This window comes from Epinephelus fuscoguttatus, linkage group LG11 (assembly GCF_011397635.1).
Source record: "Epinephelus fuscoguttatus linkage group LG11, E.fuscoguttatus.final_Chr_v1".
Taxonomy (NCBI): domain Eukaryota; kingdom Metazoa; phylum Chordata; class Actinopteri; order Perciformes; family Serranidae; genus Epinephelus; species Epinephelus fuscoguttatus.
In genome coordinates, this window is record NC_064762.1 from 37,145,787 (window position 1) to 37,168,167 (window position 22,381).

At 42.3% G+C, this 22,381-nt stretch overlaps 1 protein-coding gene across 1 annotated transcript in view; it reads left to right on the forward strand.

Moving 5' to 3' along the window:
- Positions 1-22,381, forward strand: part of mdn1 (midasin AAA ATPase 1) — an 85,029-nt gene that overhangs the window by 61,115 nt on the left and 1,533 nt on the right. The window contains exons 65-100 of the mRNA XM_049590430.1: positions 243-528; positions 657-895; positions 4,237-4,332; positions 4,528-4,622; positions 4,725-4,849; positions 5,294-5,446; positions 7,025-7,134; positions 7,235-7,308; positions 7,416-7,599; positions 7,747-7,891; positions 8,370-8,516; positions 8,751-8,877; positions 10,104-10,209; positions 10,416-10,531; positions 11,544-11,951; positions 12,044-12,270; positions 12,464-12,601; positions 12,790-12,989; positions 13,441-13,602; positions 13,723-13,860; positions 14,202-14,337; positions 14,521-14,693; positions 14,843-14,974; positions 15,178-15,319; positions 16,584-16,897; positions 16,981-17,139; positions 17,303-17,404; positions 17,502-17,700; positions 17,860-18,030; positions 18,217-18,374; positions 18,587-18,676; positions 20,224-20,339; positions 20,606-20,780; positions 20,900-20,973; positions 21,182-21,296; positions 21,437-21,503. Coding sequence (XP_049446387.1) covers positions 243-528; positions 657-895; positions 4,237-4,332; positions 4,528-4,622; positions 4,725-4,849; positions 5,294-5,446; positions 7,025-7,134; positions 7,235-7,308; positions 7,416-7,599; positions 7,747-7,891; positions 8,370-8,516; positions 8,751-8,877; positions 10,104-10,209; positions 10,416-10,531; positions 11,544-11,951; positions 12,044-12,270; positions 12,464-12,601; positions 12,790-12,989; positions 13,441-13,602; positions 13,723-13,860; positions 14,202-14,337; positions 14,521-14,693; positions 14,843-14,974; positions 15,178-15,319; positions 16,584-16,897; positions 16,981-17,139; positions 17,303-17,404; positions 17,502-17,700; positions 17,860-18,030; positions 18,217-18,374; positions 18,587-18,676; positions 20,224-20,339; positions 20,606-20,780; positions 20,900-20,973; positions 21,182-21,296; positions 21,437-21,503 — 5,599 coding nt within the window. The remainder of the gene's footprint in view (positions 1-242; positions 529-656; positions 896-4,236; positions 4,333-4,527; positions 4,623-4,724; positions 4,850-5,293; positions 5,447-7,024; positions 7,135-7,234; positions 7,309-7,415; positions 7,600-7,746; positions 7,892-8,369; positions 8,517-8,750; positions 8,878-10,103; positions 10,210-10,415; positions 10,532-11,543; positions 11,952-12,043; positions 12,271-12,463; positions 12,602-12,789; positions 12,990-13,440; positions 13,603-13,722; positions 13,861-14,201; positions 14,338-14,520; positions 14,694-14,842; positions 14,975-15,177; positions 15,320-16,583; positions 16,898-16,980; positions 17,140-17,302; positions 17,405-17,501; positions 17,701-17,859; positions 18,031-18,216; positions 18,375-18,586; positions 18,677-20,223; positions 20,340-20,605; positions 20,781-20,899; positions 20,974-21,181; positions 21,297-21,436; positions 21,504-22,381) is intronic.

Genomic DNA, 22,381 nt, shown 5'->3' on the forward strand with positions numbered 1-22,381 from the left:
CCTGACAAATCGAAGGACTTCAGTGTCTCTCGCTCCACCTTCTAGTATCGGACCAGTGTGCTATGTACCTCAACAGAGGGGTAACTAAAAATGGGATGGAATGGAGCAGTTCTCTAACTAACATCCACAACTTTTGACCACGGAAATGCAAAAATAATCGTTCTAATGTGTAATGAACAGAACTGTACTTGACTGCTTGGTGGAAACAAGGCTATGAAGTATCTCTGTCCATACTTCTTTAGGACTTTGCAGACATCACATCCCAGCCAAGTCTTGAGGGTCCAGCAGACTCCAGAGTCAAGGAGGAGGAAGAGAAAGCCCAGGAGGAGTCCAGTGAGAGCAGCTTCTTGTCTCCAGCTGCCATGAACACAGTGGTTCAGGTTCATCAGCGCCTCTGTCTGGGCTATACCCAATCACTTTGGTACCAGAGCACAGTCCCAGCCAACCACAGCAGAGAGCACATCAGAGCTCTGGTCTCCTCCTATCAGATTGCTTCCCCTATGATGTCACGCTTTTATCATCTGATTGGTCAGTGTCCTCGTTTATTGTCACTCATATATGTAATTTTATCATTTTCTAACAGCAAAGCAGAAATGTACTCTTGTGAAATAAGTATTGCTTTCTCACTGAAAGTGCATTATGTGTTTCCCCCTCAGATGCTGAACTAGACCAGCAGCTCACAGGCAGTGAACTGCTGCTTTCTGCCCTCCTCCAGAACACGGTGCAGGGCTCAGGGGGTCCTGATGGTCTATCTGTCACCTCAGAAGGACCCTATGACTTCTACCAGCAGCCCAACATGAGCGAGGCCCGCCTCTGTCTTCCTGTCCTGGAGCAGCTGAGTGTGGCAGTGAAGCAAAGACTACAGGACTGGCCAGAGCACCCAGCTCTTGTACAGGTCAGTTATCTTTTTACATTAAGGCCCGCCATTTGCTAGCATGTAAAGATTCAGTGTTTTGACGCAAGGAATGTAACAGGAAGCAAGGTCTGATATTTGATATTTAAGGTGAGGTCATGGTATGCCAAGGTACCTCTACCTTTTACAATTGCTTTATAGCAATATTGGATTTATAAGATTTCTGCATCAGTGTGATTCAATTCACTGGAGTATCCAAAACAGGCATTTTTTTCCTGGTTATTTGACTTTTTTTTCAGGAAATGTATTTTATCATGACAGAAATCGAGTCCTGACATAAAATTACATATACCATCATAAGAGCTTTACATTTGTATGATTACTTAAAAATTGCTTAAAATGGACGAGGAATCTTGGGACTGGTGCCCCATACATTGCACATTACGTTGATAGTTTACATTCATTTTAGCCACTATAGGAGAAGAAGAAGAAGATATACTTCATTAATCCCAGGGGGAATTGTTTTTTTGTTTTTAGTCTGTTGTCATATACACACATGCCCAAAATAAACACACATGCACAAACAGGACCTATACATGCATTAAATGGAGAGATGTCAGTGTGAGGGGGCTGCCTTTAACAGGCGCCCCAAGCAGTTGGGGGTTTAGTGCTTTGCTCAAGGGCACCTCGGCAGTGCCCAGGAGGCAAACCAGCATGTCTCCAGCTACCAGTCCACATTCCATACTTTATCTATATGGGGACTTGATCCTCTGGTTCCCAAGCCAAGTCCCTATGGAGTGAGCTACATCCGCCCAGAGTCGTTCACTACTGGCTTGATTTGGCAATAACTCTCCAATCCTGAATGAGTGTAGTTACAGCATTTTTATATTTTTGCACAATTAAATTGAATGTAAATCCAATTCTATCCTCCTTTTTAGCTCCGTTTGTCTCTTTAGCTGCTAATTGCTCCACTCTGTTCACAATCTGGTCTTTAACTGCCTCTGACTGCTGTTTGACGTTGGGCAGGGTGTGTATATTTGTTTTGTCTTTTTTTTTTGGGGGGGGTGGTACATGTATTCCCAGACTGGAAATGGGGTGAGGGATTTGACATGTATCATAAATAAGGTTTATGAGGGTGGTTGTGTGGCATGCACACCAACCGCCGAGCTAGCAAGGCACTCCACATCAGAGCCTGATGTTTTCACTGAAACAGCTGCCTGCTGCTGCTGGAAACACTGGAAGGGCTGGATGATAATTCTCTGGGTGTTCATCATTAGAAGCCAAAAAATGAGAGGCCTAAGAAATGTTTTAATTTCACCTGTAGTGATTGGAGACATTTGTTAGCAGTTTGCTGTAATTAATCAGGACTGGTACTAATACAAAACCCAAAACCAGTGAAGTTGGCACGTTATGTAAATCGTAGATAAAAACAGAATACAATGATTTGCAAATCCTTTTCAACTTATATTCAATTGAATACACTGCAAAGACAAGATGTTTAATGTTCAAACTGAGAAACTTTATTTTTTTTTTGCAAATAATCATTAACTTAGAATTTAAAGGCAGCAACACATTGCAAAAAAGTTGGCACAGGGGCCTTTTTACCACTGTGTTACATCGCCTTTCCTTTTAACGACACTCAGTAAACGTTTGGGAACTGAGGAGACCAATTTTTGAAGCTTTTCAGGTGGAACTCTTTCCCATTCTTGCTTGATGTACAGCTTAAGTTGTTCAACAGTCCGGGGTCTCCGTTGTCGTATTTTACGCTTCATAATGCGCCACACGTAACACGTGCAGAATGTGGCTTGGCATTGTCTTGCTGAAATAAGCAGGGGCGTCCATGAAAAAGACGTTGCTTGGATGGCAACATATGTTGCTCCAAAACCTGTATGTACCTTTCAGCATTAATGGTGCCTTCACATATGTGTAAGTTGCCCATGCCTTGGGCACTAATACACCCCCATACCATCACAGATGCTGGCTTTTGAACTTTGCTCCTATAACAGTCCGGATGGTTCTTTTCCTCTTTGGTCCGGAGGACACGACGTCCACAGTTTCCAAAAACAATTTGAAATGTGGACTCGTCAGACCACAGAACACTTTTCCACTTTGCATCAGTCCATCTTAGATGAGCTCGGGCCCAGCGGAGCCGGCAGCGTTTCTGGGTGCTGTTGATAAATGGCTTTCGCTTTGCATTGTAGAGTTTTAACTTGCACTTGCAGATGTAGCGACGAACTGTAGTTACTGACAGTGGTTTTCTGAAGTGTTCCTGAGCCCATGTGGTGATGTCCTTTACACACTGATGTCGGTTTTTGATGCAGTACCGCCTGAGGGATCGAAGGTCACGGGCATTAAATGTTGGTTTTCGGCCTTGTCGCTTACGTGCAGTGATTTCTCCAGATTCTCTGAACCTTTTGACGATATTACGGACCGTAGATGATGAAATCCCTAAATTTCTTACAATAGCTCGTTGAGGAATGTTGTTCTTAAACTGTTAGACAATCAGCTCACGCATTTGTTCACTAAGTGGTGACCCTCGCCCCATCCTTGTTTGTGAATGACTGAGCATTTCAGGGAAGCTGCTTTTATACCCAATCATGGCACCCACCTGTTCCCAATTAGCCCGTTCACCTGTGGGATGTTCCAGATAAGTGTTTGATGAGCATTCCTCAACTTTCTCAGTCTTTTTTGCCACTTGTGCCAGCTTTTTTGAAACATGTTACAGGCATCAAATTCCAAATGAGCTAATATTTGCAAAAAAATTACAAAGTTTACCTGTTCGAACATTAAGTAACTTGTCTTTGCAGTGTATTCAATTGAATATAGGTTGAAAAGGATTTGCAAATCATTGTATTCTGTTTTTATTTACGGTTTACACAACGTGCCAACTTCACTGGTTTTGGGTTTTGTAGAGCTCTACTTATTTTTCTTTCTTTTTTTAAGACATCTGCATCTACAGAAAGCACAACAAGTGGTGATTAAAATGAAAAAGTATTAATATCTGCCAAAAGTGATCATGAATGTTTTAGTTCCTAGATATCAAAATGTAAAAAAGTGTGGTATCTTGCATCATAAATATAAATTAATTTACTGAAAGTTATTATTAATTGAGAAGCTCAAAATATAAATCATTTACCATAACCCACAATGTCCACCCAGAATTGTCAAATTATACCAAATTAGAGAAGTAGTTAAAAAAAATCCATGTAATTGCTTAAACAAAAGTGACTAGTAAGTGCTGGTTCTGTGGCCTGTAGACAATGTAGGTAATCTGCTCTGATATACCTGTTGCTGTAGTACAGACTCTTCATATGAGTTGTAAAAGTTTAATCTTGGCTGCTATAACATAACATGTTCTCCTGTCTGTGTGCTTTGTTTTCCAGTTGACTGTGGTGGTGGAGAGGATCATGGCTTTCAGCCTGGCCAGTCCACTGGCCAAGTTCCTCAACGGTCTGGAGATCCTACTCAGCAAAGCACAGGCGAGTTCCACAATATGGTGACACATTTAATCAACTAGAAAATGAATTAGTAAAACTGTCAATAGCCACCATCATTTATCAGGTAAAAATACCAGAAATCAGCACATTATACTTTGGCAAATATTAGTGTGTTGCACAGAGGTGAGCTCTGTTTTATTTGTGTTGTTCACCTCTGTTCTCTGTTGCTCTCATCAGGACTGGGAGAACAACGCCAGCCGCTCAGTCTCTCTGCGGAACGAACTGGAACCAGTCACCCAGCTCATTATTCAGTGGCGCAAACTGGAGCTCAAGTAAGTTACAGAGGACTTAAATCATCTTATGTGAGATTAAAACTGGAACCCGAGTCCTCAACCAATGTGTCCTGTCCTGTCACTCTTGTGTGGTACATGCAGTTGCTGGTCAAGCAGTCTGGACAACGCAATGAAGCGGCACACTGAGAAATCAACCAAACACTGGTTCTCTATTTACCAGCTAGTGGAGAGATATCTAGAGGAACAGAGGACGGATGCTAATGCAGGTACGTACACACTGGTTCTGAGCGCGTTTTGATTCTGCTAATACTAGCTGATGGTACGAATGTGTAAAATTATATTTGTTTTTGACAGAATTAATTAACTAATCATTATTGTTATAACTGGCTGAGTGATAACTCCCTCTGCAATGTGCCTTTTTGGGGGAAGTTAAAAAAGAATTATGAAATTAAATCTGACTTAAAAAGAAGCTCAGCACTTTTTACTTGCTTATCAATCACTGCATGTCTCTGTAAATGGAAACAAATAGTAATGATGAATGAAATCCATCCACCAGAAGAAGCTCACTGCTACAACAGAATGAATCATGAAACTATATCAAAAAAAGGCACAGGCAGGGTGAAACAAACGCATAACAGGAAAAAATGAATACACTATACCAATGCCATGACTGCTAAGACTGTTTTTCTCTCTGTTATCATCCTCTCCAGGTGAAGAAGTGGAGCGCCTCTCCCTGTCCTCAGTGTCATCCACCCTCCAGGCCTTCATTGAGGGCTCCACCCTTGGAGAGTTCCACACCCGCCTGGCCATGCTGCTAAGCTTCCACTGCCACCTCCTGCTGGTCCCCAGCCAGCCTGGACAAGGTCAGACATCACTTCTCGATACAAGGCATACAGGGCTATCTGAATACATTACCCACATGCCCAGTGTATTCAAGAGTTACTATCTCTGCCAGTTGTAAGCCTAGAGGGGATTATGCAATCTGTTGGGTGTGTGTATGCATGTGTGTATTTGTCTGTCCGCAGCTGATGTCACAAACTACTGGACCAATCAGCCTAATAGTTTGTGTGCACATCTATGACCGTATGCTCAAGGATCTCTCATGGTTGCAGTGATTCACAGTTGTTGAAAACCTGTTTTATTGACTGTTTTATACCGTCATTGACTGCTGACTTCTCACACATCTTAACCGACCAGTGGGGGCCACAAGTCTTCAACAACATAGCAAAAGGCATTTCCGAGAATCAGCTTGGCTAAAAAGAAAAAGCCTTACCGCCTGCTGCAGCTCTTGTTATCTTTGTCGTGGCCCAAAAACTGACATCCATAGAAAAGTTTGATCTCATTTTGAATCAGAACATCTGCAGATTAATGGCGAATGTTGTTATTATCTTTGCCACCATCTTGTCTGTAAGGGAGCCCGGAGGGACAACTGAACGAGATTCAACTCCTCTTTGTTCTACTATTGTCATGCATACAAGCTGGACACACAGCCTGCACTGTACTCCCTGTTCACTATTCAGATGCCAGACCTGGCGATGATCTGCACTCTACTGAGTACACTTTTTTAGTTCTTCACTGCAGTCATCCCTCTTCTCCATGCTGGCTTAGAAGTAATCCTTGTTTAACCTGAAGACACTGTAAACGATGGGGGCACAAAATCCCAAATCTTCATTCTGTGGCACTCTTGTATATCACCTACGTACGATAAGATCACACTTAATTTATCCTGAGGGAAATTGTTGTGGAGCAGTTGCAGTACAAATAAGGAGAAGTGCAAATATTAAAAGGTCTAAGAAAACAGTGGGATGCATTACACTACAAGCGACTGGTAAAAAGATCCAACAGTGAGGGTCAGTGGTGAAGCGCCCCATGGGAACAAATGCAAAACATTCTTCTGACCAGACCTTGAAAGGAGTTTTTTCAATTTATGAATACTTTTGCATAGTATGTGACTATTTCTTAGAAACTGTATTATTATACATTAACTTAAAATGTGAGGAAAGACATTTAAAAGATAGGCTTTCTTTTTAAAGTAGGATGTTACAATAATAAACATGTCCTTTCCCCATTTGACCTATTGATCACTGAATAATGACAGTGACCCATCATGTTTTGATTACAGAAAGCCCAAGCACAAATTGATGATTTTGATATATTTATTTATTATTTTTTGCAGCTTAAAAGTATGTTACACGAACAGTCCTCCGCAGCAGCCAACATTTATTCTCAAAAAGGAACAGCAAATTGTCAACTAATTAAATCCTGACCGGTCACATGTATATTGACAGATTTATTGATCTGTTGTCCAGACAGTGTCAGCCCTCTTTGTTTGTTTGTTTCTTTTGTCTATATGTCATGCATCGTACTGTTTCAAACACCACTGATTGGATTTCGCCTAAATTTCTTGGGGATGACATGTTAACTCTTTGCTTATTTTACAGAGTCATTGTCCAGTCTTTTATGGAACCTGCACAAATACTACAGCCAGTTCTCCGAGTGCATCCAGGCTAGAATCAACCAGCTCAGACAACCCATCGAGAAGGAGCTCAAGGTTTATATTAGTGTGCTTTTTCATGGAACCTTGTCCATACATGTCAGAGTAAGACAGTGAATGCTCATTCTGAAGATTTACTGTGAATTGTTATCCTCAGGACTTTGTCAAGATCTCCAAGTGGAACGATGTCAGTTTCTGGTCCATCAAACAGTCGGTGGAGAAAACACATCGGTAAAATATCACCATGTTGTATTTGTACTATGCTGTATATATTTATTTTTGGACTGGACAGACAGTTGCCATGCCACCAACATTGTCCTGCCTATAATTCCTCTCAGGACTCTCTTCAAGTTTGTCAAGAAGTTTGGGGAGGCTCTGAATGGTCCGAGTGTTCCCGCTCTGGTGGAACAGGGAAGCAGCGCCAGTTTGGACAGTGTGGACACCAACCCAGAGGACACACCCATCCATCGAGTTCACAAGGCACTGAGGAGCACCCTGCCTGGGAAGGGCCGAGATCTGCAGGTACTTTTGCTTTTATCATAAGTAATTTTCTTAAGTGAATAATCTCTTCTCTGTTTAGTATGTTATCATCATATTTATCAGTTATTGGCATGTGCTTTATGGTAATAAATACTGACTGAGTAACCTATGGTATATTGTGTGTTTCAGCATGAGGGCCCAGATGAAGGAGTTGAAGCTTCGTCTCTACAGGGTCGTCTGCCTGTGCTGACCAGGAAGATGAAGAAACTCTGCATCCAGCTGCAGAAGAAAAACCCAGCGCCTGAGCTGGCTGAAGACCTTGACTACTTCACTGGTAAGAATCTCATTTGTATCCAATAAACATCAAAGTCTAATGGACAGGCTGACATTTTGAGCACATTCAAGAGGATAAACCCTTTTGATTTGAATGACCACATGGCCTTGCCTTTGGCGCCACCCTCAGGATCATTTACATTTTATCTTAACTGGTCTGTTGGCTCACAACTTTAATATAGACAAATATCTCAAATTATTGCAAAAAAAAAAAAAGCCAGACTCCATTGACAAAACATTAATTTTTGACGCTGAACAGGGTAGCCTCTGGTCTACTGCTGCATTGCTTGCTTAGTATGTTAAGTAAGTGTAAGCACTGGTCAGCAGCACTTTGATTATAGTTGTTGTGAGGAAGAGATTTGTTTGTTGTTTGTTTGGGTTTTTACATAGCCCACAGATATCAGGCATTCATCATTACATTACAAACTGCTTCTTGATTTGTTGCAAATCTGCCAGTGTTAAAGCATCGTTCTTTTCAGGCGAGGTCATCAGCAACCTGCGGGACCTGCAGAGCCTCTCCGTTGACACATCAGCAGAGAAAGAAAAGCAGAAAGCTGAAGTCAAGCACATCCTGCAGCAGAAGCAGAGAGCTCTGTCAGACCTGTTCAAGATGCTCACAGAAATAGGTGAGTTTTCTCTCTGATTTACTGGTGTCATCTGGCCTGGGAACGCCTTGGGGTTCCTCCCCCAGGAGGAACTGGAAAGTGTTGCTGGGGAGAGGGATGGTCTGGGGTGCTTTGCTTGGCCTTCTGCCCCTGCGACCCGGCCCCGGATAAGCGGATGAAAAGGGATGGATGGATGGGCATACTAATTTAAAGCTCAGATCTTCAAACATCTCTGTATATCATTTTCCCATTTAGGTCTGTCTTACCGTAAAGGCCTGACATGGAACAGGACAGTTGACCCCGAGAAAACCCTCTGTATGCAGCCGCTGGAGATGAGCACCGCTCTTTCTGCTGTCAGGAACAAGGAGCAGGCTGAGAACATGTAAATACAACCTGATCATAGATGCACTAACATTGAATTCATTTTTGTTAGCTACTCCCAGGCAATGTTTTGTTTAAGAATGCCTGCTGTGTGGAATATTTGATAATATCATTTAACATCCCAGCTGATGGAGACATTATGTAGCTTTTAAAAGTAAACAAGTAGTGTTTGGTGGACTGTGTTTATCAAAGGAATACTTCACCCATGAAATGATCATTTGTTAATCAGTTACTCACCCTGTATTATGTTGAATTTGTGAAGAAAACTGTTTTTTTCTCACATGCATCCACTGAACCAAGAATCCAAAAATGGACCAAAGTCTTTATGAATTGAGGTCATGGGGGTCCGCATTTAACAACAGCAAAACTAATCTGAACATCTGTTTTTAAGCTTACCTGTGCTCTCTTCAGACTCCACAGACAAAACAGTAGTAACACAGGATTTGCTGGTCTACCACTGCCTCGATCAATTTGGTGGTTTGGTATTGTGTGACTTTGGTGTATTAAAGGGCTAGTTGGGATTTACCAAAGTCGCACAATCTAAGAACTGATTGAGGCAGCAGTAGACCAGCAGCTCCTGTGTTACTACTGTTTTTGTCAGTGGGGTCTGGTGTTGAAGACGAAAACTTAAGTAGTGGAGTCAGTTCACTAAGTTCATGACTCTTCTCTATTTGTGCTGCTAAGCCATGTTTTAACATTTAGCATTGTCCCAGAGTTGCAAATTGAAACAGTGAATTATTTTGCAATGCTCAGTTTAATGTTTTTTTTTTTGTTTTTTTTTTCACTTTTGTCCCTACAATCTTATTTGGTGTGGTTTGTCTAGGAGGCTAATGCAAGCTAGCATTAGCAAACTTTAGCATGATATTGTTGCGATAATGCTGAGCCAGTTTACTTGTGCTACTGTTTCACTTTGTTTTAGCATTCACCATAATAAGTTTTATTTATTTAAACATACGTCTCAGTTCAATACAGTCAGGGGTTTTGGAACTGCAGCCTTGGTGTATTATGGCCATTAAGGTGGCTAATTTTAGCTAACCTCAGATCATAGTTGTTGATTTATCACTACCACACTGTGAGACTACAATGGCCACTATTCAGCAAAACTTTAATTACTTACTAATGTTACTTTGAAACCAGGTTTAATAATTAGTAAGTCCTAAGTGGTGAGCTCCCAACTCTAAAGTGTGTATTCTGAAAGCCATGGTCTCTACATTCTTGGTGTTGTAGGTTGTTTACAGAGTTGCTGACAGCGTGGGATGGATGTCAGAAGTACTTCTACCGTTCCTGGGCCAGGAGAACAGCCCTGCTGACTGCTCTCCAGCACGCTGCCAAGGTTAGACACACACACACACTGATCGTCAACATAACAACTTGTAGCATTTCCTACTCTGTCAACTCTCTGTCTGAAAGGATAAAGAGGCCTAGGGATTACAGCTGAAGAGCAAATCTAAGCATCTCCAGTTTTTCAGTGTGTGTCTGTGTATTTTGGCCCTGTCATCTGAAGTATCTGTGTATGTGTATGTTCCTGTTTGGTTTTAGGAGCTGGGTCTGGGCAACATCGAGCGCTGCAGAGGTTTCTCTTCTCACCTTTTCAAGCTGCTCCTCAGACAGAAACAACGACTGACCAAGCTCACTGAGCAGTGGATCCATCTCAGGTCAGTCACCACTCTGTCTACAAGACACAGTATAGAACAGGGATGTAGCTGTGATATCAGATTGAAGGGGTGGATGATTGTATGACTTGGTCAGATGCTTAAAACACGACACTAGTCTTGGGTGTTCATCTTGAAACTGTGCTGATTGTATAGATGTACAACTACTTTTTTGTATTTGTGTGCTGCTGGGGGAAGATGCATGTGAGGTATCCATGTTTTAGAATTTGTAGTTTCTTTGCATTCATATCCAGAACATCCACATTTAAAGCATTGTCTACTGTTACATATGAGTCTGGACGGACATGGATGTAACCTGTAACTTGACTGGTTGGTGGAGGCGCACAGCCTCAAGGTGGTAATTTTAGTTTTAACTGAAAATGAAAACATCTGGATTTTAGAAGTTGGACAAGAGGTTGATATTTAAAGAGTTAAACTCAAAAACAGGATTTTGAAACATAGAAGGGACATGTGCCCTCATCCCCAGAGGAAATTACCTTTTTACATTTGGTATGAAATGGTAATATGAATGCCTCTGATGTAATGTTGGCATCTAATTAAAATTGCAAGGCAACACTGTTGTAATACTATTACATTTTAATTATTGATTCCATTGGGGAAACCTCCCATATATTGGCTTTTAATTGGCTCTAGTTGTCAGAAGTCAAAGCATTGCATACACAGGCTTACAGTCTGGCTTTGATCCAGTGGCTGTGAAGGAAGCAGCAAAGGCTGTCATCATGGGGCTTTGTTTGATGTCAGTCAAACTGCGTACAGATCAGTCAAGTGCAGGTGAACCTGTCACTGTCTTTGCTACGTTATGCCCAACGGGGAAAATTGTGGGTCATCACAAAGTCACAAGTTACAAGTTTTGTAAGAAGAATATGATGGAAATTGCCACAGAGAAAAGGAAATGCAGCTACAACAACAGACTGGAAAAATACTTGTGTGTTTCTGTGCTGTTTATTACTGCAGCTTGACTTATTGTCTCTTCTTGTCTCATAAACGCTCTCAGGAGGCTAACAGACAGCATACAGGGCATCAAGGCCCAGCTCCAGAGCCACATTGAGGACCCAGGCTGCACACTCCCACCCCAGGCCTCTCTCCAGGACTGGATCAACAGAGGCCAGGCGCTGGTCACCCAGTGCACCACCCTCCTTCAGCAGCTGGCCTGGCTGCTGCAGTGCTGCCCCGAGGACCTCCAGCAGAAGGAGGAGACAAGCAGCTGCAGGCAGCACACCCTAAGGTGCCCGTCCCCGCTGGCAGCACAGCGGCAACCCCCCGGCTGTCTGATGCGGAGGGGAGACTCTGCCTGGTGCCAGCTGAACCAGAGCATGAATGCAATGTTGAAGCAGACTCAGAGCCTGAAGGTGGAACTGGACAACATAGCACAGCAGACCTCTGAGAGAGTACTCCACACATGGTAAAACAAAATCACTCAAGCTTTTATTTCAAATCTGATGCAGCAGTAACTAAAGACAAAAACATTTTCAACAACACCGTTACTGTCCACAGGAACCATTTTGTCACATGCTGTTCGGCCTTCAACCAGCTGGGAGCTGTGGTGGCTCAGATGCGCAGCATGGAGCAGCTCTTCACCCCAGCTGTTTGTGTTGGCAGCACAGACAGCCAGCCGGCCATCACCCAGAGCCTGCAGTATGTCAGAGGACAGGTGGAGGCTAACATCACAGAGTTCACCACCTGGAAGACTCAGCTGCTCTCTCTGGGGCACCAGACCTCAGGTGCATGCACTGACCAATAAGCCTGACACTGTCATTCCTTCAGATATTGCTAACAGACATGGTGCTGACAGACATGATGACAGACTAAGGAGGGTAATGAAGTAGCGCCTGCTGCTGGTTAATTTCAGCACTGGGATTGAAATCATAGTTAGTACCTTGGTTTTACAGTGCCTCTCTGTATTTCCCCAAACAGATCACCAGCCTGCCTTCTGTACTGAGTTCTCTGCTGAGCTGGAGACAAACATCAACACAGTGCTGTGTGCTGTCCAGACGCTTGTGAAGAGAAAAGAGAGAGAGCAACAAACAGAGCAGCCTGGAGACGTCAGGGGAGGTGAGGATGATGAAGTCAGCGGTGCTTTCTAAGATCTAAAACCTTGAAGTTGTTGAAAAATCATAACAAGTGACAAAGTGGAATATGGACAGGCACTGTCTGTTCAAAAAAAGCTGACATGTTAGAATGTTGTGTTTTTTTCCTTACAACATTAATGGTTGTCTACATGCTGTTATGTGATGTTTCAGAGGGTGCTGAAAAGGAGGAGGAGGAGGATGAAGAGCCTGTGGAGGACCTTCTGAAGCCCGGTCACCTGACTCGACTCCTGGAGGAGGAGCTGGCAGCTGAGGTGGAGGCTCTGTGTGTGGGAGATGTTGGTGCCGGGCTGGAGAGGCTGCTGAGCCGCCTGAGGACACACAGAGACTCCTGTCAGCCACCACAGCTGCAGGTACCAATATCATCATGACATCATCCATTAAAACAGACTTTATGACCATGGCTATTACTTATTCAGTGGCTATTAACATGACCCTATTCTTTATATTCATTCTTATCTTAACTAATCCACAGTGCTGCAATGCTTCCCAGTCATGTTTTTCAACATGGAGCCACTTTTATATACTTTGTAGACTACCATGTACATGATTATACTTGTTTCAAAGTATAGTACTGGATGCATGATATCACGTAAGCATGTGATGTTTATTTATGTAAAAAGTAACTAGTAACTATTAGTCATAAGTAAATGCACAGGATTAAAGTAAGTACAGTATGTCCTCTGAATTGTAGCAAAGTCAAAGTATAGAGTTTCATAAAATAGAAATAGTTGTGCTGGAATTTACAGTCATGCATTGTCATCAGCATCTGTTCATGTTGCTGTTTTGTGTATGTGTGTTTAGGAGGTGGACAGAGCGTGCAGGATGCTGGTGCAACTGGAGCCTCTGCTGGGGATTTACTCTGACCTGGTGCGTTACTACGTGGCTGTATCACTGGGAGCACACAGAAGCACAGGCAAGCTGCTGTCTGTACTGGCCAGCATCTTCACTGAGCTCGCCCAGAAGGTACAGACAAGAGTTACTCAGCCTCCTTTGATTTTTTTAATTAAAGTAATACAGCCATTATTAGGTTATTAAGTTCAACTTAAAGCAGTGACTATATGTTTGTTGTGACTTCCTTCCCAGGGTTTCTGCCTGCCTCAGGAGCTGATGGCTGGTGGAGATGGAGAAGGTGCCACAGAGTTTCACGACTATGAGGGCGGCGGTATAGGAGAGGGCGAGGGCAACAAAGACGTCAGCGACAAGATTGAGAATGAAGATCAGGTAATTACACTTGTACATTCTTTACAAGTAACATTTTTTTTCCTGGACACTATTTTCCCATGTTTTTGTGACAAAACTTTGTTGTTCCCATTAGTCACGTAGACACAAAAACATGGGAAAATAGGGTTCAGTTTGAAAAACATTGAAGATACCATTTAACTCAAGGTCTGCTTACTAGCTTTTGTGTGGCTTTCAACCGCATCTCGTGGTCTTCATTAGCTGAGTTCTTCCTGAACAAAGAGTTTTGAGTGAACAAAATCAGCTGCTGAAAATGAGTCTTTAAGCCAATAATCACTAGCAAAATGTCTCATAAAGCTATCTCTGCATTCTTCTTCCTGCAGGTGGAGGACACTTTGCAGGAGGGTGAGGAAAAGGAAGAACAGCAGGATAAAGGGAATATTAAGGCGGAGGACAATGCTATCGAGATGTCAGAGGACTTTGATGGCCAAATGCATGATGGGGATGAGAATGAACCAGGTGACTAACCCTTTTGTGGCCCACTTGTTTTGGGGTTTTATCTCTTGACTTCCAGTTGCTGGATATAGTCACACAGAAAGAGTAAAAACCTAAAATAACTTTGAATTAATTTGAGTGAATTTATCTAGAAACGTCTCCCAGAGTCACTGCTGATCGGATTTTTTTTCTTGTAATCATTTGCAGGTGAAGATGATGAGTCGGACAAAGAGGAGAATGAGGAGCTGGATAAAAAGATGGGTGACCTGGGTGAAGGAAAGACGGACACTCTGGATGAGAGAATGTGGGGGGATGATGAGGATGATGATGACGAGGAAGGGAGTGACAAGGAGGAAGAGTCTGGCCAAGGCATGGACGAGGTACAGAACACAGATTACCAAAGAATTATGAAGAGAACATTGAAAAACATAAAAAGTTTGAAAAAGAGTATATAGAGGAGCAGTTTATATGTATTGATACTTTTGTTAATGTGCCGTAATTTCCTGTCAACCATGGATTTTTTTTCTAGGGTGAATCAGAGTTAGTTGCTAAAGATGACAACTTGGATGCTGCAGACCCCAACAAAGACAAGAAAAACCAGGACAAAGACGAACAGATGGACGTGGAGGAGAAAGAGAAAATCAATGAACAGGGAGATGAGGTAATCTTTTTATTAACAAGTAAAGCAATTCCCAGACACCCCTCCCTGCACTCAATCATTGAACTGTAGCAGTCAGTAACCATCCTTACCATACTTTTTACATTTTGTTCTTTAACATTTCATCCAAGATTAGTGTGAGATGTTTAAAAGTCTGTTATTGCATGGCTTTGTTGTATCTGATTCGTCCTCTTGCTGTTTACCAGCGGGAGTTTGATGAGAATGAAGTGGACCCCTACCACGGTCAGCAGGACAAGAGACCTGAGCCTGAGGCCATGGATCTGCCTGAGGATCTCAACCTGGACCAGGATGAGGAGGCTGGAGGCGATGGAGAGGGCGAGGGTGACGGTGAGACCTGCATATACAAAGCCTGGTGTTACTGTCCTCAAACATAAACAGTTACACTGTTATGGGATAAGTAAAGTGCATATGAGCACAATTTTGTTTTGGTTAATGAACATAGATTCTTTTGTACAAGTTTCCCTAGAGCATTTGCAGGAGAGACATGACATCACATGACACTGGCAGTAAATTGAAGGAATTCAAGTTGCATTATTTCTTAAAATCGAAAATACATATTTTTCTTTTACCCGTGCTGTTTATCAGTCTAGATTGTTTTGGTGTGAGTTGCAGAGTGTTGGAGATATCAGCCATAGAGATGTCTGCCTTCTCTCCAATATAATGGAACTAGATGGCACTTGTGGTGCTCAAAGCGCCAAAAAAAAATACATGTGTAAAACTCAACAGCTATGTCTCTTTACAGAAACCATGACCTGGAGCAGTTTGATGTAGAAATTATTTTCTTTCTACTGAACTACACCTGCCAACATATCACTGAAGGAAGCGTGTCTCTAGACAAAAGGCTTGTGCTTGTTCAAACAGTAATGGTGTCCTCCTCGGCTGAGCTGTAATGTTAGACAGCTCAGTTGTACTAGGTGAGCTAGCAGTAGATAGACGCTTCCTTCCTTCTGTGATACAGTTGACGGGTGTAGTTAAAAAAAAAAAAAAAAAAAAAAAAGAAAATAGTTCCTTCATGAAACTGCTCACAACAAGGTCTGTGGATTATCTTGAGTAACCAGGTCATGATTTCTGGAAAGAGACATTGCTGCTGCAAATGTACTTTGTTGGCGCTTTGAGCACCACACGTTGAGTGCCATCTAGCTCCATTATATTGGAGAGAAGGCAGACATCTCTACGGCAGATATCTTCAACACTCTGCAGCTGACACCAAAACAATCTAGATTGATAATATTCACTGCAGGTAAGAAAAAAATATGTAGTTTTAATTTGGGTGGTGAACTGTCCCTTTAATGTAAAAACAATGAGGTGTTGGACTGTTGGCCAGACAAAACATGCAATATCAAGATATCACCTTGTCTTCGTCACAAATCCTCACATTTAAGACGCTGGAACCAGAGAAAGTTTTTTAGTTGGCATTTAGCAAATATGAAAATTGCATTAAAATATCAATTATATTTCTGTTAATCAACAATCAGTAGTCCCTTTAACACTGCGAAATACAGTTCCTTGTTGAAATGAAGGTCATGACACGGTATTTGTTTTGGTATTTAAATCAGCTCAGTGAACTCTTGTGGTGTTTCACCCTCTTCAGAGGAGAACCCATTCGATATTGATGAGAAAGAGATGGCCCTGGATGAAAAGGAGGATGGACAGAAAGATGGGGATGATGATGATGACGGAGCAGAGGAGATGGAGGAGGACCAGATGGAGCAGCCTGGAGAGAAGAATGGTCAGGAGCCTAAGTCTGAAGAGGAGGAGGAGGGAGCAGGAGAGAAAGCAGAGGGAGATGAAGACACTGCTGAGAAAGATAAAGAGGAGGAGGAGGAGGAGAAGGAGGAAAGAGGACAGGAGGCAGGAAAAGACGAAAATTTGACTATTCCAAACGACAAAGGACAGAAACCAAAGGTGTGTATGTCAAAGAACTGCTGTACTAATGTACCCACACACTGTTTTGTTCTGTGTGTCACTGTTGGGACTTATGCTTACAGGAGGAAGAGGAGGAAGGAGCAGGCGAGGATGAGGAGCAGCCTGAGTCAGCTGAGAGGAAGGAGCACAACACAGACGGTCAGACTGGAGAGGAGAATGTTCAGAGCGATACAGCTGTGGAGCTGGCAGGAGAGGCATCAGAGAGAGACCAAGCTAAAGAGGTAAACCTCACTGTCACTCAGGACCTCATCTGGGATTAAAGGAGCTGTGTTCATCATTCAGAGCATTATTGTAGCTGTTTATCTATGTTTTTAGCTCATCTACACTGAAATTGTCCCTGATGGAAAGCAAGTCTAAAACATTTGCATTTTTCTGGTTTGTTAGGAGCACGGGAGCGGAGCTGCTGATGCCAGCCAATCAGAGGGCCACCAGTCAAAGCTGACAGCGAGAATGGCTTCACAGACACAGACGCAGAACAAGACTCAGGTACGACTGGCCTCTGAGAGAGAGCCCAGAAAATCTACCTAACTTTTTGTTTTTCAATTCATCTCATCACAATTTTTAATGTACTGTGCTGTTCCAGAGCTTTAAGAGAAAACCGGGTCAGGCAGACAACGAGCGGTCGACAGGCGACTACAATGAACGTGTTAATAAGCGCCTGCGTACAGTGGAGAGCAGTAAGGATCGCACTGAGGACAGCAGGCAGAGCGATGCCCAGCAGGAGTCTGACCTGTATGAACACATCAAACAGGGAGAGACAGCCTATGACACTCAGACATATGGTCAGTAATCACCCCCATACACACCAAACACTCCATGGCAATAGAAAGTGTGTGTTTAATAACAGTTCTGTGATGTTCTCCATTATCTGATCACCTATTTTAAATAGTGGGTAAATGGTAATCATGTTCACTGTTCTCTGCTGGTCTTGGTATTTCCAGATGTTGCCAGTGCAGACCAGCAGAAAGCAGCAGGACCTCATCAGGAGCAGGAAGATCAGAACGATGAGGATGTCGCCATGGAAACGGAGAAGCAGGAAGACGACCTCCAGGCTGCTGAGGTCCAGGAGCTGAAACCTGAGCAGCTGGACTCTGCCAAGGCCTCCCAGAAAGGTAAGGTCATTTCTACTTCTTCTGCCCATTTGGACTGTAATAACTTTTTAGCATCCTGGTGTGTTTATGTATAGCTTCTTGAATTACACTTCGATTATAGAGAGCGTTTAAAAAAAGTACGCAGAATTTGTAGTTCTGTGAAACGTGCACATCCCCTGACTTCATACTCCTCCTCTTCCTGTGTAGGTGTAGACAGTGGAGAGATGGAGGTGCAGAGGGAGGGAGAGGAGGAGGACGAGGAGCGGTGGAAGGACCGACACAATCCCAGAGAAGGAGAGCAAGCAGACAGACGTACAGACTCCACAATTCACACAGTCCCTGAGCTGCTGTTGGACACTATGCAGGTAGAGAAGTAAACTTTTCTTATTACTTCTCTGTCATACACAAATATTGTTGTGTCTCAGGACTGTGTTGTTACAGTAAAATAATCAAAGAATCCCTACTTTATATTGAGTTATCAGAGGCAGACCTTAAAGCTGTGTGTGTGTGTGTGTGTGTGTGTGTGTGTGTGTGTGTGTGTGTGTGTGTGTGTGTGTGTGCGCGCGCGTGTTTGCAGAAAGCAGAGAGAGACCCAGAGGAGATCAGGAGGGAGATGGAGCTGCAGCTGGAGGCCTTTCACAAATTGGCTCCAGGAACTCAGGAGGAGGTGAGGCTGACCCACAAGTTCAGTTCCAAATGACTCTAGTTACACCATTTACAGAGAGACAGAAATATTCAGCCATAATGGATCATAGATGGTAAAAAAATAATTAATTCAACTCAATACAAAGCACTTTCTACTCTTAGCATCATGTCTTGTTAAACATTGATGCTGGGCGTCTCACTGCTCTCATAGCTATAAAATCCACTGTACACTTCCTGCTCGAGAGCAAACAGCAGACAAACATAGTTAGCAAGTAGGTAGGGAACAAAATGGAGCATATAGCAGCTTAAGAGAGAACTACTTTTCTTAGGATTTTTTGAAAGACCAAAATCAGAGCTAAAAGAGAAATAATACTGAAATTACTTTCATCGGGTGGACACAAACAAAACTTTAAATCAATGCTAATTAGGGCTGGGCAATGTATCAGTATTATAATGATATAGTGATATCATAATATTGTAATTACAGTACCAATAGTCAACTCTACAACATTGTTGTAATATCGACTCCAGGTATTTGGTAAAAAAAAAAAAAAAAAAAAATCATGATATTTCAGTTTCTCAATCATTCGACTTTCAAAATGTAGCAGTTTAATAATAGATTAATAGTATTAAACAGGGTTTTCCAAAAATGTGGTGCAAGAGAAATGTAATGATGTAACTTTTTAAAAAGAGGGAAATTTGTGACCTTTTTTGTCACCTTAAATCCTGAGATAGATCCTCTGTCTGTCCATGATATCTGTTTCTGAGCTTATGCTTAAATATTTTTTCCACTTCAGATTTTTCCACAGATATACATTACAGCAGCAAAAAACACATTGACACAGAAATAATTCAATAAAATACACAAACCAAATAAAAACATAAAGTAACATTAACTGGTTGTCGGGTACTGTTTCAGTTTTTATACAAGTATCTTCCAGTTAGGCAGTCTTTATTTGGTGTTGTCTCATATAAATCAGCTATTTTCTTCACTTCTTTTTAAATTTATTTTCTTTGGCTCTCAAAATGTTTCCGTTATTAAAATGTCTTGGACAGTTTCCAGACAGTGTTCCTGCTTTGGGCCTAAATGGCCCAAAGCAGGAACACTGATTAAGCCACTGTCTGGTAATCACTTTCTTACTTGATGCATGCAAAACTTTAATCAAATAAATAAACTAATCACAACACCTTAATGTTACATCACAAAGCAGGTCTTTGGGATTTCATATCCCAAAATATTCATTCATTCATCACAGACGCATTCATATTTTCCCTGTATAGCCTGACATTTCCAGAAAATATGCGAATGGTCAGCTTCCATGCTATGCTTGAATATTTAGTAATGTGTGTGTTCAGATTGTGCATGATTAAACTTGATGTCATTAATGGGTTATAAATATGCTATGTTGTGTTTTTTAGGGTTAGGGGTGTGTCAACTTGTTTGCACTGGTCTAAAATATGTCAAATATGTGTCTTGATGACATGAGCCATATCCAAGGTCTATGTAGTGCTGATCATATGAAGCCCAGGTTGTAGCTTGTGACTAATATGTTGTTGTGTGTGTTCCAGGAGAATGCAGCAGCTTCCATGTGGCACCAGTACCAGACTCTGACCTCAGCTCTGTCCCAGCAGCTGTGTGAGCAGCTCCGTCTCATCCTGGAGCCCACGCAGGCTGCCAAACTCAAGTGAGGACCAACACACTCACTACCTTAAGTGTTATCATGGATTTTATTATGTAATGTGGCCGAGACACATTTTAGACACACAGTTATTGTTCCCATAAACCTTGTGTCAAGTTAATGGTCCTTCTTGTTTTCCCCTGATATTATCTTGTGTGATGAAACTTAGAGGCTGATTGTGTACAGCTGCTAATGCTGTGTTATAACAAAGAGATACACCCACACAGTAACAGTGTTATTAAATGTATGTGTGATGTCACACTGCTCCACAGAGGCGATTACCGCACAGGGAAGCGTCTCAACATGAGGAAGGTGATCCCCTACATCGCCAGTCAGTTCCGTAAAGACAAGATCTGGCTGAGGAGGACCAAGCCCAGCAAGAGAGAGTACCAGATCTGTCTGGCTGTGGACGACTCGTCCAGCATGGTGGACAACCACTCCAAACAGGTAAGAGAGCCCTTACATGCTGCTTGTATGGCTCCTAATGTGACATGTTCACAGTCAGAATGACAACTGGCTGAATTTAAAATGTGTCTTGTGTGTGTGTGTGTGTGTGTGTGGTGCAGCTGGCGTTTGAATCTCTCTCAGTGATCATCAACGCTCTCACTCTGCTGGAGGTGGGACAGGTGTCTGTGTGCAGGTAAGGTGATGCAGGTACAGTGTGATACAATGAAGACTGAAAAGAATGTAATGTGCAGATGAAGTTATGAAGCCATGTAACAAATATCTAAACCTGAAAACAAAATAAAAATTCAAACAAAAAGTTGAAATCGAATGCTTGTGATGTCAGACAGTGTTTACATGTATTTATTGTGAAGCTAACAATTAACACCTGCTCTTGTGTCCAGCTTTGGCGAGCAGGTGCAGCTGCTCCACCCCTTCCAGCAGCAGTTCAACGATGAGTCGGGGGCTCGGATTCTCAGACTCTGTCAGTTCCAACAGAAGAAGACCAGAATAGCACAGGTAAAATATTCTCAGTAAACATTGTGTTTCCTTTTCTCTTATTTTGTGATGTGAATTTGATGTTATAATGATCTGTGTATCGTGTATGATGCATCTCCTCCTGCCAGACTGACTCTTCTCTTCATGCCTCTCCTCTGTAGTTTTTAGAAACCTCAACCAAGATGTTTCTAGCAGCACGACAGCAGATTCCTGGATCTCTAAACTCGGGTAATGACTCATACTGCCTATTGAAGTGTCACACAGAGTCAGCTCTAAAATCCTGTGCTGTGCAGTTTACTGTTTTCTGTGAAACTCTGGGTAATCAAAGTTATATTTGTTGTCACTGCCATCAAAAGCTTGTGCAGCTTAAATAGGAAAACATGATGGGACAGTGCTACATGGCAATGAATACACTGAACTAGTGTGAGACCTGGTAAATCTCTGCTCTGACTGGGGAGATTGTTCCATAAGGTTTCCATTTTTTGATAAGTGTGCTGATACAGTACAAAAGTTTAGGTATAATACCACTTCAGTACCTTCAGATCCTGTTTTGATACTTTACTTTGATGATCTTAAAGACAGTTTTCTACCACATAAGCCAAAAGACTCAAATGCATCTGCTTTCATGTGTCATCTTGTCAGTAGTTGAGACAGTGAAGTGTTCAGGCCAAAATTTCAGTGCAGTTTTCACCAATTGTTACAGAAACACTGTGGTTAATGTTTAAAAAGTATCGATGATCAATAACCAGGCCTAAGTTTCAAATCTAGTGGTTTGATGGTTTTGTATTTGTCACTTAGTGTAACTGCTATACAAGTGATGTTGCTTCCTGCTTGATCTGTGTGCCACTGAGCAAATGAGTCGGTGCCCAGACTGTATCAGATATCCAACAACTGAGCCTTAGTGTGGCACCAAGAGACAAAGAAGTCCCAGGATCTGAGCCAGGTGCTCTGAGGCAAAAACAAGTCTTTGTCAAAGCTCTGAAACCCCGGGTGGAGCTAACATGTCATTTCATGGTGCGGGCATACAGGTGGCATCATAAAGGAGCTCAGCCAGCAGCTGTGTGCGGCCTGTAAACACAAAATGAGACTAGATACAGTATCATCTG